This window comes from Mus musculus, chromosome 2 (genome assembly GCF_000001635.26).
Source record: "Mus musculus strain C57BL/6J chromosome 2, GRCm38.p6 C57BL/6J".
Classification (NCBI taxonomy): domain Eukaryota; kingdom Metazoa; phylum Chordata; class Mammalia; order Rodentia; family Muridae; genus Mus; species Mus musculus.
The window spans coordinates 170,108,162-170,128,518 of NC_000068.7; the positions used below are offsets into that span (position 1 = coordinate 170,108,162).

At 47.8% G+C, this 20,357-nt stretch overlaps 1 protein-coding gene across 11 annotated transcripts in view; it reads right to left on the reverse strand.

The window, feature by feature from the left end:
- Nucleotides 1-481: 481 nt before the first annotated feature.
- The window catches only part of Zfp217 (zinc finger protein 217), a 43,035-nt gene continuing 23,159 nt past the window's right edge, over nt 482-20,357 (reverse strand). For 9 of the 11 annotated variants that reach the window (XM_006499428.3, XM_006499430.2, NM_001159683.1 and 6 more), the window contains 5 exons: nt 10,858-12,592; nt 7,981-8,097; nt 5,900-7,411; nt 4,319-4,453; nt 482-2,494 (listed from right to left, as the gene is read on the reverse strand). In XM_006499428.3, the coding sequence (XP_006499491.1) occupies nt 4,344-4,453; nt 5,900-7,411; nt 7,981-8,097; nt 10,858-12,244 (3,126 nt within the window). In that variant the 5' untranslated portion in view covers nt 12,245-12,592 and the 3' untranslated portion in view covers nt 482-2,494; nt 4,319-4,343. Of the gene's footprint in view, nt 2,495-4,318; nt 4,454-5,899; nt 7,412-7,980; nt 8,098-10,857; nt 12,593-13,806; nt 14,914-20,357 lie in introns of those variants that run through there. The other 2 variants (XM_006499433.4, XM_006499434.3) reach the window with 2 other exon arrangements.

A 20,357-nucleotide genomic window follows, 5' to 3' on the forward strand; every position in this document is an offset into this window, starting at 1 on the left:
AGGAAGGGTGGGAAGGGAGCTGAAAGTACTGAGTGCTTCCAACCGCCATCCCCGAGGGGGCGGGGGGAGCTGGCTCTGGGGGCTAAGAGCAGGTAGGGTCTGTACTTAGCACCACATGGTGGCTCACAAACATCTGTAACTCCAGTTCTCAGGGATGTAACACCCTCTAACCTCCAAAGGCACATACAAAAAAACTTTTTTTGTTTTAAATAATAAAGCAAAACTTAAATTTAAAACTGGAAAGAGGACCCAGGCAAGACAGCTCAGTGGGTTTAAGGATTTCTGCAAACCTGACAACCTTAAGTTTGATTCCCAGGACCCACAAGGAAAGAGAAAACCAAGCCCTGAATGTTCTCGTTCCCTCCGGCCCTCCAAACCCCCACCTCTCACTCACTCACTCACACACTCACTCACACACTCACTCACACACTCACTCACACACACACACACAGCAGGAACACAATGAAAACCACGACACCAGAACTGTAAAACACCAAATCTATATTTACATCCACATATAATAACATAACTTTAAGCTGAAATATATCATAAATAAAGCATGTCTACTGACAACTTAAGTATCAACAATTAAAATAAATCAAACTGGAATGAAATAAATACATTAACAAAAATCCAACAAATGTACCTCTTCTCACATGTACTGTCGCCTCACAGGGAAAGACACAGAGCCCGGAGTATCCCAGAGTTAATACTGATGACAAGGACATACTGAAGCACAAGGGCTGCTTAAGAAAGAAAAAAAAAAAAACCTGGAATTTTCATGCATTCAGAAAATGTAGCTAGAGAAATCTGAAAGGCCCCAAAATTTCAGCATTACACACTCGGACTTGTTTTCTAATAGATTTGGTGATTTTTTTTTTTCGTTTTTAAATACAGGTATACTTTCTGGCCCCTAGTCTATGTGACCCCCTCCGGATTTGTATGTACTGTCTCGAGAACGAGCTTCCTGTACACTCACTGCATTTAGGCAAAGATGGTGTCAATCACCTTGCAAATGTGTTAATCTTCAAAAACAGACTATAAAAGTGCACACCTAAGAAAACAGTCTAGCTTATGTACATATGGCTCAGCTTGTGGACGGGAACAGGGCCTAGTGTACATGTTCCTGATACAAAAGATCTTCCTACAAGAGCAGACACATCTCAACCCAGGTCTCCATTCAACACAAGAGGTAAGACATTTCCCAAGGACCCCTCATGGTACACAATGAGGTGGGAGGGGAGGGGGGAGTCGGGGTTCTTTGAGCTCTTCACCCTTTTGTCCCATCAGGAGGGGTGGGGCAAGAAAAAGGAGCAGTGCAAATTTATCTTTGAAACAGTTTCTTAATAAAATATTTTGGGTTTGCTAAACCCAAGAACTGTTGAATAAACTCAGATATCAAAGGAACTCAAGTTTAAAATGCTGAGTGAGCTAGTTGGTGGCTGTCCTCCCTCCATCTCGAGCTGCCTGTGCACTGAGGAAATCACCCTGGGAAACAAACAATGGAGAGGCCCAGGCGTCTTCTCTCCCTGCCTGCCAGGAGGGCTCAGCCAGCAGCAACTCACCCAGACTCAAGGTGTCCACACCTCCAATACCAGACACAGCAAGACTCCAAATACAAACGATTTCCCTAAGCTTTCCACTCCCTTTAAAAATTGCTTCCAAGCACGCAATTCACACAAGGAGATATGGCAACTCTCCGAGACACCCAATCTTCCAAAAGAAAAGAACTTAGATGGCTCCCCATGGAGCCTGGCTCTCTGTGACATCGGCCACTCTACAGAGGCAGCTTCTCTGTAGGCAACACCCACTCAAAAGCCCCCCTCCCCCCGAAGACCCCAGGCAGCAAGCTGGGGCTCCAGGACACCTGTACACATTAGCTCTAGCTCTACCAGCTGGAGTAAAAGGTGCCAGGTTAGTGCCTGCTGACCTCAAGATGCACAGCACATCACTGAGTGTCAACATTTCGTTCCATCAGCAATGTGAAGACAAACAATAGACTCAGTGAGAATATGCTTTAAAACATGTTTTAAATGAAAAAGCATAAAGAAGCAGAAAATGCTCAAATCCTCGCACTCCATGAGGGAGACACACAGTACTCAAGCAAGTTTACCACGTCGGTATTTACAGTTACCTGAGGTGCAAGCTTTACAACATCCCCTGCCCACCCCACCCCACCCTACCCCAAATGATTTCTTTTCAGCAGCGCTCAAGTATGCAAAAAAAAAAAAAAACTTATTTGGTCAATTCTTTAAAAAAATATTTAGGGACAAAATAGATTTCAGTCCCTCTGGCGCACCGCCCAACGGCTCCCACTCGTTTTTATTGCTATTTGGTACAAAGGTTAACAGAACGTTAGAGAATGTAGTGTTCCTTCTCTGCTCCTCTCAGGTCTATGTACAGTTCAGTCACAGCTTGTTCAGTAGCTATTGTGCGCTCTCAGAAGATGAACCAATGTATGATTCCGTGGAAGTGTGTACTTGCATCCAGGGACCTAATGGGAAAGCATTGAAAGTGATTAGAAAACACACAATCATTAAAGGATTGCAAGAAATAAGCTGTAGAGACCGCTCCGCAGCTACCACACCAGCTCTACCAGAGAACCCAAGTTTTGATCCCCGCACCCACGTTAGAGAGCTCAATAGCCTGTAGCTCCCAGGGAGCCAACAGCCTTTCTTTTGGTCTCCAAAGGCACATTCACTGACAGATGCAAATAGATGAGCAGAATCGTAAGATCTTACAGCATGCGCGAATACATCTAGGGAGATGAGGACATGCAAAGGGTTCCACTTACTCCAACCTACAGAGCTGATGGACTACTCAGGAGAACAAGATAATTATACCAGGAACCAGACCCCAGTACTCGGTACATCCCATCTGGCACCTGCACCTGCCCCACTCAGAAGGGGACACAGGTGTGTGTGCTGGCTCACCTGTACTGAGAGAGCTGAGGCGGGATTGCCAGGTTCAAAGCCAACCTAGCTTTCACAGCAAGACCAGTCCACAAAGAGGAAAATCAAAATAGCTGGAGACGTAGCTCAGTGTTAAAAGATCTTTAACTAGTGAGGGTGAGGTACTTGGTCAGATGCTCACACAGGAAAAGGGGAAGGGAAGGGCCCAGGAATGCCAACGCCCTTGTGCCCGGGCTGTGACATGTTAAAGCACAGGCTGACAGCGCTGGCAGCCTCTCCCTGAGCTCAGGAAGCTCGTGTCCATCAAGCCTGTGAGGCCTGAGGGAAACACCTCTGCCTGGACAGGCCAGGGCTTCACAATGCTTTCAATCACCTCTGAACTAAGACAGCAGGCCTAGCTTCACCTCTGTGTAGAGCCAGGCCTATCTCCTCACACTGGCTTAGAGTGTGTGGCTCCAGCCTAAGATCAGCAGACCTACAGTAATCCAATTTCACTGTTGTGGCAGGGAAGTAGCTATGGACTGTATGTAAACAAATCTCTAGAAGAACAGTCCTGCTCTTAACCACTGAGACATCTCTCCAGCCCTTGTTTTGTCTTTTTGGATTTTTGGGGTTTTTTTTTTAAGGTTTTTCGAGACAGGGTTTCTCTGTGTAGCCCTGGCTGTCCTGGAACTCACTCTGTAGACCAGGCTGGCCTCGAACTCAGAAACCCGCCTGCCTCTGCCTCCCAAGTGCTAGGATTAAAGGCGTGCGCCACCACGACTGGCTCCTTGTTTTGTTTTTAAAGACAGGGTTTCTCTGTGTAGTCCTAGCTATCGTGGAACTGGCTCTGTAGACCAGGCTGGTCTCTAACTCAGAGACCTGCCTACCTCTGCCTCAAATGCTGTGATCAAAGGCATGTGCCCCACCATCCAGCAATTATAAATTTTCAAACATCTTTTTAAAAAACAAAAATGGGGGAGGAGGGCCTGGAGAGATGGCCCAGTGGTTAAGAGCACTGCTGCTCTCCCAGGTCAGGGTCAGGGTCCCAGCACCCACATGGCAGCTCAGAGCTGTTACTCTAGCTCTGGAGAAGCAGACACCCTCACATAGACATACATGTAAGTAAAATACTAATGCACATAAAATAAAAAATAAAGCATTAATGAATAAAAAAAACATGGGGCCAGTTAGATGGCACTTGCTGCTGAGCCCGAGGATGGGAGTAGCCTCCCCCTGGGGAAGGACAGGGGCTATCCCGAACAGCACTGTCCGTGTACCCACCCACACTGAGCACAAATCCATTAATCCACAAACAAATGTCACTCTAAAACAGTAATAATCACTTTTAGAAGTTGAAAAAGAAAATGAATTTGGTATTATTCAAGTAAAACCAACACAATGTATTTAAGGACAATAATGCTCACCTTTTCCCCCCCCAAGAATCAGAAGTCAAGGTTTTTTGTCATTTGGTCGGTAATGTGTATTTCCAATAAAATTCTCATAGCTTCTCTTCTGCAGCATGCTGTTAGATAGGTGCTGATGTGACACAGGCCTCTTTCCTAGTTGAAGAGAGGGAGAGGTGACTTCCAGGCCTTGATGACAACACTCCCCAGTGTAGCCCCTTAGACTAAGAAAGAACGCCGAGCACACCTCTAACCCCAGAGCTGAGGTGGAGGCAGGCAGTATCTATTGAGCTGAAGACAACCAATGCTACACAATGTCAGACCTTGTCTTTTTTTAAAGGAAACAAAAACCACATATGCCAGGCCTGGTGATATTTGCCCTTAAACCCAGCACCTAAGAGGCAGAGCAAGGGGAATATCTAGAAATTTGAGGCTATCCTGGTTTACATAGTGAATTCCTATCTTGAAAACAATAAATAAACTTGGCACTCACATACTTAAAGTGAACAGCAACAATGGCACTAGTCAGTAAGAGCCGAGCCCTGGGTCTGGAGAAGGGAGCTGTGCTATGTGCTCACTCAGACATCAATCACAGCAGGGAAGCCTACACACGCACAAAGCAACTCTGTAGAAGAGGAAAGGGGGTGAAAGACACTGAAAACAACCCATCCACTTAAACCGTGGGATACCGGACACCTAAGCCCACCGGCAGCAAACACTAAGTCTGGGCTGAGGAGGTAGCTGAGTTGGCAGAGTGCTTTGGCTCCAGTACCCACCCAGCACAGGTTTCTACTTCATGACAACTCTGAGCCATTTCACTGCAGTGGATGAAAACACTTGCTTTTGTTCCTAGCAGGATGTACCCAGAATGCACTAAACTGATAGCTCTCTGGGCTTTACAAGTGGTGCAGTTAGTGATCTTTAGAGCACTCAAACCCTCAATACAAATCTGCAAGAGAACACCCTGGTCTACCTCCTCCGAGCACAGGAAAGCACCAGAAACCATGAAACACGGGAAAAGAAATGTTTCCCGATGAGAACTCCACGTCAGCAACAAGGTGACCACTGCATACAAGACAACCTGTCAGGAACACACCAACAGCAACACCCAGTGCACCAGTACCGCTCACTCGGCTGATGCAGTCTCTTCAGTCAGGAAGGAGCTCCTACTCTCTCTGCTTCTACCAGGCCAAGGGCCCACCGATGTGTGGAAACGGGCGTGTGAGTGTGGAAAGGGGGTTGGGGGGGTGACAACCCTAAGCAAAGTTTCAGTGGCTCTCAGGCTTTCTTTTGTCCTAGAAAGATCTAGGTAGCCCAGGTTAGGCTTGAACTCCCTCCCACCAGTCCAACTGTCTCAGCTTCCCAGTGCTGGGATGAAAGGTGTGCTCCACCATGACCGGCCAGCACCTGGACTTCAACAGCAAGGAAAGGAACTACTTTTATCTTATTTTTATTTTTGTTTTATTCTACATTTCCTTAGACTTAATCCTGTAAAGTTAAGCTCTGATGGCCCATAATCCATTGCTTTGTACTAGCTATGGTAGATTGGTTGCCTGCACCTGAGAACTCAACCCCAACCTATAGTAGTGCCTACAGTAATACCTTCAAGGGCTGGGCTGCCTCCTGCGTGTCCCACGGGTCCACAGGTATACAGGGGTCCAGAGGCACTGTAGGGCTTCTGCACAGCCAACACACTGGGTGACTCCACCTCCCCAGGGCTCAGGAAACGGGCTTTGTGGGGCAGCACAGGCGGTGGGCGCACACACTCTGGTGGTAGCAAGGAGGTGATGCTCCTGACCACATGGTACTTGGGGAGCTCAAAGCCCCTTCTGCCATTGGTCCCTGCATGCTCTGTGTCCAGGGACACCGCACTGGACTTGAGTCTTTTGGGATGTGGCTCACTGTACTCTGCTGCGGCACTGCCAGAATTCCGATGGCAGTAGTAGTCTCTCCCTTGCTGTGCCCATGGGCCGTCAACCTTCACGGGATACTCAACAGAACCGTTGCTATTATTACTGCTGAGGGGGGACTGAGACGGGGAGGCTGGTAGGGACTTCAGTTTTGGCTCAGGTCTCTTCACCTTATCCATAGCAGCAGGGACGCCACCTTTGGGAAACAACTCTGACTGCTGCTGCCTGGTGGCACTGGTGCCCCCAGCATTGGGTTGTGACCTGTGTGACTTCAGGTTACTTGGGGCTAAAGTGCTGTTGTCTGGTCCTGAAGTCTGGGGTGCTTTGCTTGGCCCCGAGGCCCCCTGCCGAGCCTTCTCTGAGTGCAGGGACTTCGAGTGTGGTGAGAAGGCAGTCTTGGCCTTGGGCTTGTGCAGGCCAGACAAGGGAGGGACATCTTTTCCCAGCAAAGCCGGAGGGCACCCGGTACGCCTGTTCCTCAGCACAGACTTGCTGCTGCCGTTCTTGTGCGGGTCAGGGTTGTACCTGTGCTCAAGTCTCTGGTGCATCATAAGGACTTCCGGATAAAAGGTCTTGAAAGTACAAAAGGGGCAGGCAATGCTGGGGATCAGACACTTGCTCAAAGAGATTGCAGGACAGGCGTGGAGCGGCCCAAGGGATAGATTCAAAGGCCTGTCCTGGCAGTCAGCACCGGGCTTATGTCTGTAGTCAGCATCCTGATCCATCTTCTCCCTATGGCCAGCTTCCCGTGCTAAGGACCCAACCCCCTCTAGTCTGCAGACAGGGCTGCTGGCCTGAGGCTCCCCTGCTTTCTTTCTCTGCATGTCCAGATAAGTAGGGGCAGGGCTCTTCCTCGCTTTCTCAGCACTATCAGCTGCATGTTTATGGAAATCCTGAGTATCGTTGCTGTGTGCTGGTGAGAGAACACTCTGGAAGACAGAAGGCATCTCCTTAAGCTGCTTGGCAGGTGGGCTTCCCTTAACATCTTTGGCACCATCAAGAAATCTCTTTAAATTTTTGGTCTGCGCACTGTCAGCAGCCGTTAGTAGCGCATCCTGCGGCTCCTGGCTCCGGCCTTCACTTTTGGACTCAGCGGCAGCATCCACCGGCTGCTTGTCTTTGTGATGTCTCTCCAAGTGGTACCTCAGAGATGTCTTCTGGGCTGCGGCATACTCACAGAATTCACATTTGTATGGTTTTTCACCTAAAACGAGATATGCCACTGTATCATGATGTTTAGGAAAGGTGCCAATAGAACTCTGCAAGCTAAGCAAGCTATGACACCAAACATGGGCTGTTCCCTCTGCCAATCCTCACAGCTAGGGCACCAATGCCCCCAGTGCAATGCAATTGAAAATGTAAACCTGGTTCCCAGTAAGAGCACGCTTTAACTGACCCAACCTTCATGGCTGCCCAACGGCAGCATCTGCGCACTTTTTCAGCACAGTGGACTAACCATTGTACCCAGGTCATGGAAGCCTCGACCTTCTCACCCGCACCATCACTGCACCTACATCCAAACTACCAAATACACCCTTGCTTCACTCCAAAGTCATAAAAGGGTTTTCAAATGTGGCATTTCAAAACATTACGAGTTTGCCTTAAGATATGGTAACCATAAACCAGCCTCAAAACAGGAGCCAGTAGTATTCAAGCTGCAGTGATGTTGTAGACATACAACAGCTGCAAACACCACACACTAAAGCCATCTGAACTACACAGCAGCACACAATTGTTGTAGTCAACACATGTTTTAAAACCCCAGTCCTTTACCTGTATGCGTTCTGAGATGAATATTGAGGTAATAGTTTGAACGGAAAAACTTGCCACAGTAACTACACTCTCTCGAGGACGGGAGGGGCTTCGCTTTTCCTCCATCATCATTTTTATCTTAAAGCAGAAACAAAAATAATGGTGTCAGTCAGGCCAAGTGCGGGACTCAAGAATTCAGACTCCAGGTTCTCAACACAAAACATTTGGGGGAAACCATTAAAGAATTATTTTAGCTCTGCTTAGAAGTTTCAAAGCCTAAAATAACATACAAAATGCCACCGGGCAGCCTTTCATGTCTTAGACTGTGTGCTTTTGTTTTGGGAACAAGGTATATAGATAGCCCTGGCTGGCTTAGAACTCACACACACACACACACACACACACACACACACACACACAAACACCCCCTACCCTGCCTCCATAGTGTTGGGACTAAAGTTGTGTGCCACCAGGCTCTGCACTACCCTGTGTCTTAGGGTTGTGGTGCCCTAAAGAGGTTTGTACTTCCATCCTAAGAATGACCATTTAAGAGATGAAACCTGACAGGCACTTTCTGTTCTTGACACTTGGCAGCCGTTACAACTGGTTCATGCTTAAGGTAGATGTGTGCCCACTGGACAGAAAAACTGCCAGAACTCAGAACCAGTATTTGGAGGTGATATAAAACCTCCCAACAGCCAGCAGAAAACAGGCTGGGAATATAGAAACTACCACTAGAGGGCGGCAAGCACAAAATAACCTCAGAAACAGCCCAGACTTGGCTTTGGGCAAGCACCTAGGAAAGCTGATCAAAATTTAGCCAAGTTTGGGGAGATGGAAATCTGTGGTTTCCAAGCAATCTCCTATTCAAAAGAGGCCTGGCTTACCAGACTTCAAAGGCAAGGCTGAAGTGCCCCATGAGAAGGACCCACTGAGGACAGACTAACTAAACTGGCTGGGACTTTCCACTCTCACCAGCCCACCAACTTGTAAATAATGTGCATCCGTGAAGATAAGATGGCTCCACTAGTCTCTGTCAGTCCTATCTGGGAGGTATATCTCTTGAAGTCTAGATCAGGGCCATGGTGGAGCAGGGCAGTCAATCACAACTACACAAACGTCCCCACCTGGGGTCCAAAACTAAACTAAATTTTGCCTTACAAAACTTTATTTTCAGTTACAGGCCTCTTCCCTTCTCTGTCAAATGCTGCACTGTTACTAACTCCCAAAGGCAGGTGACCCACACAGCTGGGCAAAAACAGGCATAGTGGATGGACTGGACCACCTCCATTACAGCAGATCCTGTTAGGGAAGGGGATCCATAAACACACCACACCACTCCCTAAGATGGTCTAAGAGGCTTTGAAAAGTCATCACAGCCTCTCTTTCAACTTCTTAAAAGTAAGAGTAAAGCAGACTGGAGGGCAGCACAGTGGGGGAGGTCCACTGCACTCACAACTCTGCCCACAGCTCACCCTGCCTTGAGCTGTCACAGTGTGAGCTTCGCTACATCACATTCAAATGGCTAGGGATACCTCTGTAACACACAGGCCGTGGCCTTCCCAACATCTGGCACCTGCCTTATGGCCTGGGACTTGGACTATGCTGTTCTGTGCAGGGTTGTAACTAAGGCTGAGCTCAGCCTAGGAGGATGCCACAAAGTGGATGATTCGATTTTGCAAACAGGGAAATCTCAAGGAAAGGTCGGGCAATGTATAATGGGTCACCAGGAACCGCAGCCAGACTCCAGCACTCCCACCTATGGCAAGCCAGGCCAAAACGCCTACCCCAGGACCCCACCAAGTTGTCCACCAGGTACAATGACTAGTAAACGACTTTAGGGATCCACAGTGCTGATGCTGCAGAACTGCACAGGTGCTGAGGCCATCTTTGACATTCTCATGACATCATGGACACCATGTATCTTTACCTTTCTGGGGACTAAGGAGTGAGATATGCTAAGCTCCGAGTGTCATGAAAGCAACGTTCCTAAAATGCAGTAGTGACCAGAAAAAGAACTGGGTGCTGGTTCACATGCACAGTGGCTGACAGATTTTACTATTCAGACTCACTCTGGTCTCAGAGAGGACTTGCAACATACTACCTACCCAGTGGCCACACACATCTGGAAGTGTTAGAAGGAACCCATGGGCCATGCCCACACATCAGGAGTGTTAGTTACTTTAACTAACAAACAATGGTTCAAGTGGGGTGGGCAGCAAGATGGGAAACAGGTATATTTACTCCAAAGGCTCTAGGCTCACATCAGTCAGGAGACTGGACAAAAGCTTTTTTCTATTAACACCAAATTCATGGAGCGGGTTCAGAAGTGGGCCCCCACCTCTGGATTGCAGCAAAAGACCACGTCAGAAGCTCCCTCATCAACACTGGCCTCACAAACACCAAAGCGATCAGAGTACACTGGGCAAGTAGTCCCACTGCGTGAGTAGTGGACGCTGAGGAAGCCTCCCTGACCCTTTTGGGAGCACCAGAAACCCATGTAGGTGAAAGCATTAACAAGGCTGTGATAGGCAGTCCTGTATAACAACGGAAGTGAATGCCAGACAGCTGGTAAAGTCCTAGGTCTCGGTCCCATAATTCCTAGCACTCTGCACCAGGTCATGGCCTCCTCAGGGCACTGCCTGAAGCAGCCAGCAGCATCCCCATGGTGCACTACCATAAAAACTAAGTCCTCTGGGAGCAAAAGATACAGAGCCCTTTCATAATGGGATTTTGGACCAGCCTTTTACACTCACCTCCTTATTAAAGACATTTAAAAAGGCCTGTGATGCTTCTATGAGACTACACAGTGCTACCACAAAGCACGGAGATGATAGCCTGACTCCCAGAGCCCCCTGCAGCAAACGCTCGCTGCCCGGGAGGCAGCAGAGTACTCACCCAAATGGAGCCCGTCAGGGAGTCCATCCTCAGACCCGTCTTCAGAGCCCCCTTCTCGGTCCCCGGCCCCACTGTCTTCCAGAGTGGTGCTGAGGTCTGGGGAGCAGGTCCCAGGCTGCCTTGCATCCACAGCCATGGTGGGTGACAGGGCATCAGTCCTCCTGTCCTTCCTGTGCACCCTCGAGTGCAGGACGAGCTGGTGGTATGTCCTGAAGGCTTTGCTGCACTCAGAACAGTGCGTGGGCTTCTCCTTGCTACTGGACAACTTGGGGTCACTATCCCCAGAAGGCACTTCACTATTAGCATGTCTAGGCTTCTCTTTGTCTTGGGAGAGACCTGGACAACTGCTTTTACTTGTTTTGGACTTTCCAGACCCTTCCGCCTTACCCCCAACCCATATTTCCCCTAGTTCCTCTTTCTCTGAGCATGAGTCGTCATTGTCTGTGCTTCCTTCTTGGCCTGACTCTTTCACCTCTTCCTGGGCAACGGCCACTTTTCCTTTGGTAGCCAACTGCCATGCCTGGTAGGTGGTGAACGGGTCAAGCTGAGGTATGCAGGTCATGGGCTTCACTGTACTACCTGCAGTTGATCTGGGTCTCAAGTTCAAAAACTGCAGCAACTCTTCCCTCGGGGACGTGGGTTCCTCTCGGTGGTCATCAGGGGCAACGTTGCTGGCACTGGGGACAGTTTCTTTGGCGTGAACCTTGCTGTGCTCAATGAGGCTCTGCTTATTTGGGAAGAGGAAGCCGCAGACCATGCAGATCTTGTAGGGCGTGGAGATGCTCCCAGGGGCGTGCGGCTGGACCACTTCATTGATGGTGACTGGACTCTCCATGCCTTGCTGAAGCTTGCTCCTGGTGCCAGACTTGCCATTGTGTGTCCGCATGTGGTTCTTCAGGAACCACGGCTCCTTGAATCTCCTCCCGCACATGCTGCACCCATACGTGAAGGAGTCCTTATGCTTCTTCATGTGGCTCTCAACATCAAAAGCCACTGGGAATGTCTGCCCACACACATCACAGCTCAACTCCTCGGGGTCTTCGCCACTCTTCTCCAATGCTGGCTCTGTTGGCTCCAGAGCTTTATCAAGGGGACTTAGGTACTCGGCCTCCACACGCAGGACAGCTGGCTCGCAGAGGGTGGGCCGGTGCTGCAGCAGCACGTGCTGACTGAGATCCTCCGCCTGAGAGAAGACCTGGCTGCAGAACATGCAATCCAGGGGCATGTGGCCCTCTGCCACGGCCATGCTCTTCTCCTGAGCAGCTCGGAAGGGGACTGCCACCGGCCCTTTTATGGGCACAGCATCATCCACCTCCATCTGGGAGCCTAGAGAGCTGCTGAGGACTTCCGGCCCGTCCATGTACACGAGGAGGGACTGGGTCGGCATGCTGCCAACCACTTCAGGGTCTGACAGGATGGGTAATCCACTATCTGCTGAGGATCTCTGCAGTTAGAATAAGGCCGCCTGTGAGATATCACCACTCAGAACCTCTAAGAGCCCTGGGTGTCAAAATCAGAGCACCTCTAAGGTCAGAGGGACGAGTATATTCCGGAGCTTGGGAGAGCTCAGTGATGGAGATGGCTCTTTGCACAAACAAGGCATCCAAGCTGCCCCAGGCTGTGAGTCAGATGTGCGTCAGCACGAGGGCAACAGCTCTGTCCATCTCCACTGGTGAGTGGCTCAGTTGAGCAAGACGTTGATCCCGGCAATGTGAAGACAAGGGATTTCCAAAATCTGAAAGGAAAAAAACAAGTCTCAGTGAGGAAGGCTCAGGAACAGGGCTTGGCCTATGAGTCACATGATCTTCTCCACAAAAGGGACTAGAGTCAACTGCCTCACCTTTAACTAATCCATAATGCAGCCTGCTAAACATGTTTGTTAATTAAATCATTAGCATATTTCCCAGTGGATACACTTACTAAGTGAGTAGAATTTCAACCAGTCAGGAGACTTAAGGCAGAGCTCTGCTCACTGAAATATAAATGCCAAATTTAAACAGGAAGGGGCGATGATAGGCTGGCCAGCCTGGGCTACAACAGTGAGTTCAAAGCCTGATCAACATAAAACACAGTCTCGAAAACAAAGAGGATAAACTTTAGGATAGAACTGTCCCCAATTTGGCTGTCTGGGATGCCACCAAGATATACACCTGTCTCCTACCCAGTGACTACAGGAGTTACAAAAGCACAACACGGTAGAGCATGCCTACAATCTCAGCACTCACGAGGAAGGAGCAGGTGGATCTGAGAGTTCAAAGCCAGCCTGGTCTACATAGACAGAGCTACATAAGGAGGAGTCCCTGTCTCAAAAAAGAAGTTATGAAAATGAGCTGACAAAATCAGACAGGTCCAAACCCTCAGCAGATGACACAGGAACATCTCCTTCATTACGCATAGCCCAGGACCCTGTTGTTCCAGGCACTTGATGCTGCAGTGCAGGGTTGAGCTTCAAAGGGGAAATGACCTACTAGATGCAGAGGCCACTTACTTTCAGGGTCCACATTTCTCTTTTTTTTTTTTTTTTTTTTAAATGGCTTTTTGAGACAGGGCTTCTCTGTGTAGCCCTGGCTGTCCTGGAACTCACTCTGTAGACCAGGCTGGCCTCGAACTCAGAAATTCACCTGCCTCTGCCTCCCAAGTGCTGGGATTAAAGGCGTGCGCCACCACGCCCGGCTCTGGTCCACATCTCAAACAGGCCTCCTCAGACCTGGCTGTGTGGCTCATTCTTCCTTCAGAAAATCCACCTCCTACCCATCTCACTTCGCCTTCCACTGAGCCACTGGCCAGGGAGAAGGGAGTGGCTTTAGACTCTATGGACTCCAGTTTCCACTCCTGAAGATTTAATCCCTAAAAAAGTCAATGTCCTTCACAGCACAGAGAGTCAGCCCTGCCTCTTTTCCTATGAAGTTTGTGAATTCAGCCCAAGGAAACAAAAAGGCACCAGAGCACCTGCCACGGTCCTCTCTTCCCCCTCTCTGCTCCCAGCCCTCAGCAGTCATGAATGAAGCTGGCTCTTCCCCTTCTAGCCAGTGAGCAGCTGTGAGACTCCAGGACACAGACTGGCGAGGAGCAAGCTGCTGGCAGTGCTTTATCTTAGTTTCTGCCTTTGTTGCTATCACAATGGAGGACAAGTACCTGGAGTGGTTACCATCCTATGACATAACAGAGACCTGAGAACTAAGGTCCAGCCTAAGTCAGGACTTTCAAGGTGTCACAAAGTGAACTCAACCCAGGGTGCACTTTCTGTGGTTAACACTACAGCAAGGTGGACAAGCACTATACGCTGTCTATGGCCGAGGACAGCTCCACACAACCAAAGCTCTGGCAGCATTCTCAGATTTCTACACAATCACTAAGCAGACGCCCACAACCCAGGCAGATGTTCAATGAAGAATTAAGTACATAGTCGGGAAAGACAAGACCACACCCTGCTGACCGGGTCCTGCTCCGTGCCAGAGGGTTTACTGCACCTGGAATACAGTCAGTTACAAGGTGTCCTTTCTTCTTTGAAGCGCTATAATAACCATTTTTTAATGGCAGAAAAAAAGTAGCAATATCCAATAGTGAGTTCCAGTCCAACCAGGAACTAATATGAAACCCTATCTCAAAAGAGTTCAAAGTAACCGTGCTTGAGTTAGGGCACAGGAGACAGTAGACAGGAGGGAGGGCCCCACTGACTGTCAAGCCTCAGCTTCTGGAACAATATCATTCCTCTGCAAGGTCCCTTTGGAAAAGGTTACCAAGCCCTGGCTCAAACCCTGACCATGCAGGGAGTAGAACACAGCCACAGGAAGCACCTGTCTGTCCCAGGCAGGCAGGCAGTCAGGTGGGGAAGGCAAAGCTGGAAGCACCTCCTCCTCCTCCTGAGGGTCCCACAACAGCTCACTAGTCTAACTGTGCTCAACTCAAGTCCTAGACAGCTTTTGTTTCAGCATGTGAAGGCTCAAATGCAAGCCTGTCCCACACAAGCCCACCACGCTCAAGACTACATCTAAAGCCAGCCTATGAGGAAATACAAATTTAAAAGCTGGGCAGTGGTGGTGCACACTTTAATTCCAGCACTTGGGAGGCAGAGGCATGCAGATTTCTGAGTTTGAAGCCAGTCTGGTTTATAGAGTGAGTTCCAAGACAGCCAGGGCTACACAGAGACACCCTGTATGGAGAAAAAAAAAAAGAGAGAGAGAGAGAGAGAGAGGACAAAAAAGAAATTTAAAATAAAGCTAAGGCAAATTTTAAATTCCCATTTGCTGTAAATTATCTTTCTCTACCATGGTTTTAAAAGACTTTTAAAAGGGTTTTCAAATATAAAAAATAATAATAATAACACCTTGGAGATCCAAAGGACAGAGTTGCTGGCTGCCCACTGCTTTCTCTAGTACCTGGCACTGGATTAAAAAATACCCAGAACTTTGACAGAAACCAGGACTGAAGCAGGACACATGTCTCAGGTTATAGTCCCTGCCACCTGTTCTGATGCTAAAATGAACCATAAGTCAGAGGTTATACCCCATGACTGACCACTCTCTGCAACCAAGCTGTAATAGTATTTAAAATACATTTTTGTTTATTTATTTATTTGTGTGTGTGTGTGTGTGTGTGTGTGTGGTGTGTACATGCACTGAGGGTGGGGTAGGAGAGGGATGTCAGATCCCTTGGGAGTTTCAGGGAGCTGTAACCAGCTGACATGGATGCTAGGAACTGAACACAGGTCCTCTGAAAAAACAAGACAGTGCTGTGAACTAATGAATCATCTTACCATGTGAACTAATGAACCATCTTACCATGTGAACTAATGAACCATCTTACCAGCCTCCACGTTTTTTGTTTAGTTTTTTGTTTTTTGAGACAGGGTTTCTCTTCACAGTCTGGCTGTCCTAGAACTCTCAGTTCCATGGTAGACCATGCTTGGCCTTGAACTCAAGAGACTGCCTCTGCCACCTAGCACTGGAATTAAAAGAGTGCACCATCAAACCTGGCTTCTCCCAGATTTCTTCCCTATAATATAAAGCTGAAAGCTATCCCTGAGCTGAGTTGAGGCCAGAGTGCGGCCAGCTGCAGAGCACCGGGCTACACCAGCATAACATGTGTAGGTCTGGGCCCTGACAAAGACGACTGTACCCCCTGAGCTTGTCCCCTCCTGAGGGCCACCAAAATCTGGTAGCAGGTGCTCACCCTCACCCTCCTCAGTGAGAAGTTGCTAAACTCCTGCTCAACCGTAAGGCAACAAAATAACTAAAAGTACAAGTGCAAAAGATCCGGTGGGCACCAATTCAAGCCAACTTGCTAAGCTCTGAAAGAATTGCAGGATGGAGTTCCCAAACCTACCCACAGCTGTGCTACTGTAATTACTACCTAACAAGTGGTCCCTCTTCCTCAAGTGTGCAAGCAAATGTAGCTTTCCCAAAATGTTCTAGCCTTCCTCCTGAAGTGCAAGAGGCACCAGGACTCCCCAGGGGGTGCTTCAAGGACTGCTTTTTGACAGGATTTAAGAACATCACTGCAATCCAACTTTGAATGCCAGGAAGGCAAGGATTCTCACCACAAAACCTTGTTAAAAAGTACTTTACAGGGCTGGAGAGGTGGCTCAGGGGTTAAGAACACTGACTGCTCTTCCAGAGGTCCTGAGTTCAATTCCCAGCAACCATATGGCTCACAACCATCTGAAATGGGATCTGATGCCCTCTTCTGGTGTGTCTGAAGACAGATACAGTGTACTCATATAAATAAATAAATAAATAAATAAATAAATCCTTAAAAAAAAAGTACTTTGAAAAAAATGTCTGTTTTAAAAACATTTTTCAATCTTCATTCCTGTAAAGGATGCACTGAGCCAGCCTCCAGTCCCACAGCTCTGGAGCCGGCCAGGGCTTCACTCAGAATGCCTTACATTCTGAGAGCACGCTGAGGCTTAACGCCCATGAAAATTACTCAGTCACTCTTTTATATACAACAATCTTTGAAACTCAGTAAGAAGCATATGGCTTTCACGGCTCGAGTATGTCTGATATTCTTACTTAAAGTCACTAACTAGACACTGATGTGTGACTAAAGTGACATTGAATTCTACCAGTAAGTACCTGACTGCAAAGTTATCAATTATACAAGACACTGCAAAGGCCGATAAACTGCTCAAAAGAGTTAAGTGAGGGAACTACCACTTGTGACCACTCCTGCACTTGGACTGGGAGTCCATAAATATGCCCACAGCCTTCAGACAACACATCTGTGCTCTTCCCATTGAGTATGCTAGCTCACGTTTAGTAAAGATTATCCAAGTCAGGAGGGAAGAGTAACTGTCTGCTGACACAGCATTTAGGGCTCTCACAGGCAGGGATCGGCCATGGGCTCCAACCCTTCACTCAGGTAAGAGATGCTCTAGTAAACGCCTTAAGGCACTCGAATCACACAACTAGGCTCTGGACAATTAATTTCCTTCCTTCTTTCTTCCTGTTGTTGTTTTGGTTTTTCAACACAGGGTTTCTCCGTGTAGCCTGGGCTGTCCTGGAATATGCTCTGTAGACCAGGGTGGCCTGAAAATCATGGAGATCCACCTCTGCCCCCCACTCCATTACAACCCCTCCCCCGCCCATTTTGAAATTAAAAGCATGTGTCACAACCACCCACAATTCCCAGTTGAAGTACAAAATTAGGGCTGGAGACAATGGCTTGATAGTTAAAGGCACCGATTACGGATTACTCTTCTAGAGAACCTAGGAGCAGTTTCCAGCAGTCACACAGCAGCTCACAGCAATCTCTAACTCCAGATACAGGGGACAGGCCACCCTCTTCTAGCCTCTAAAGGCACACACAGAATGCTCAGAAGTGCACACAGACCAAACACCTCAAGTCCTCTGCAAAGCAGCAAAGGATGTTAGCCTACTCTTCTTTTCTGACCCTGTAGAAGGACTAACTTACTTCTACACAGTCTATAGGAACAATCAAACCTGCCATTTTTAAAAAACCTATATATATTGTGTATGTATGGGGGAAAGAATGCATGTGGAGATCAAAGGGCAGACAATTGTAGGAAGTCAGTTCTCTCCTTCCAACATGTATGTCCCAAGAACCAAAATGCAGATCCATCAGGCTTGGTGTTGGTGGCAAGTGGCCTGACCTTTTGGGCCATCTCCAAGGCCCCTAAACCTTGGAACTCTTTTGATCTTTCCACAACATTCCAAGGGAAAAATGGCCAGGCCAACTTTCCTAGCAGGGGGGGGGGGGGTAGTTACAATTCTCAGTTTAAATTCAGCATCATAAGGCCACCTATCACAGGTCAAACACTACTTGAAGGCAAGGTGAGAAGATCCTGGGCAAAGCAGCCCAATTTCTTCCAAGTCCTACAGAAACACCCAACTCCAACAGAATGAGCTCAGAGGACTGCCAGACATAAACTCCAACCCTTTCTTAATAAACTGGAAACTGCCTGACTCACCACGAATCAGTTCAGGTGTGCTCAAGTATCCAGTTTTACTTTCAATATTATCAACCTAAAGATACTTATCTGTAAACAAGCTTTCAAATGCCCCATGTTGATCTGCTTTAAAACATCTTATGGGACAAATGACATTCTTGAAAATTATCAAGTAGACAAGATGGAGCATTGGTGTCCCAAGTTTCTCACAGTTAACTTCTGCTTGTTCAGGGCAACCGTACATGTCATGTGCTTTGAGATCTGCCAGGACCAACTGCATAGAGGGAAAGGGTTTCAGGAGCCTAAAGGAGCAAACCCCACACTTACCTAGGCTATCAACACTAGAGACTACAGTGACTCAGTGTCCATGTTCCTGGCACATCTGTACACATAAATACACACATATACACATCCATGCACACACGCACACACACACAGGCACACCATCATCAAACTGTAAGCCCTTTATGTGGCACCAAGAACTACATACTAAGCCACTTTTTCCCAAGTTTCTGCCCAAGGTTAAATGGGCAGAGTCTAAATCAGAGCCAATTTAACTACTTCAAGTAAAAAGCGAGCTCAGAAATACCCTTCACGCCCAGGCTGCACTGTCCTCAACCTCAGACTGCCCCTTCCTCCATTTACCATAAAGTTAAATAAATGCTAGTTACCTGCTTGCATCTCAAACTAAATAAAAGTAAAACCTCTTTTTAATAAATAAGACCATTCATTGCTGGAAAGATTTACATGTTAAGAGTTAAATCATCTACTACTAGGAAATAAAAACTGCCACCAAAACTGCTTGGTGTCCTGTTGAGCACTGGACCATCCAGAGTGTCAGACAAATGACTTCTTCCCATGATAACTGTTTTACAGCCACCTGGCCACTCAGCACTCCTAGATCTGAACCATCACCACAGTCACCCTGAAGAGAACCAGCCTGACCCGGGGGTGGGCAGGCCAAAGTCAACTGGAAATGCTAAAGAACAAAGCCAGGAAGAGGACTCACCCCTGCACGTACACCTTTGCTCAGCTGCCTCGCCAGGTTCATTGAATTTATTTCTCACCTTTATCATAAAATTACCAAACTGGCCCCAAATTTCTAGTAGCTCCTAATGTTGCCAGCCTGGGCAGGAAGCAACAGCCTGTTTAGAAAGCTGCAGTCAACAAGCGCTCAAGTGGAAGCTCTTCAGGCAGCACAGCATAAAGGGGTAATCTGTGGTAGCAGCTGGCTAACAGGGACTCCCCCCCACACACACACACACACAGTCCCCCATTTCTGTGGAAGCTAAACATATCCAAGAGCTGAGCTTGCTCATCAGAAGGAGGTTTTAGGAGAAAATGGTAGTGTACCCCTCTCCCATCCCCCACTAACTTCCTTCAAGGCAAGATTTCTATCTGCCCTCGTGGTCTGAATTCAAAACCCTTTGGCCCGCATACCATTGCAAATTTGCCTGGCTATATTACTGGCTGGCCAAGAACCTTAATCCAGATCACCTAACTGAAAGGCCAGCTTTTCAGCTCCTTCTACAGTGCCCCCACAAGGAGGCCATTAAGTGATATTCCACCAGACTTGCCCTACACAGCAAGGCCAAAGACATTTCCCTTGTGTAATAATACACCTTCCTCCACGAGCATTTAAACTAGTTAACAGCCATTCCCCGAAAAATCAGGAGGTGAAGTGTGAGATCTGAGGCTCCTCCACATTCACAGCTCGCTTTCGTGCCTGTAGCTAAACCTATCCTGGTTCACAATATTTATTAGGATAGAAATCCTTTAATTCAGTTTGAGTAGCTGGTCCTCCAGGTTTTTATTTTTTGATAACCCTAAATTAGAAATGATTCCATACGCTCAGCTGTGATCTACTAACTACATTTTGATACTAATAGTCAACAGTTTACCCAAACTGCCTGAAGTTGTTCTTTCTGATTCCAAAGATGGAAAAGCCACTTTTGATGTCTCAGCTTCCACTTTCCAGATTATTAATTACACACATAGCCACGGAATTAAAACTGCAATGAGGAATCAGGATCCAGCCATTTAAAACAAATTATAGCTAGTGACCTCAAAAATCCAAAATGCAGGCCAC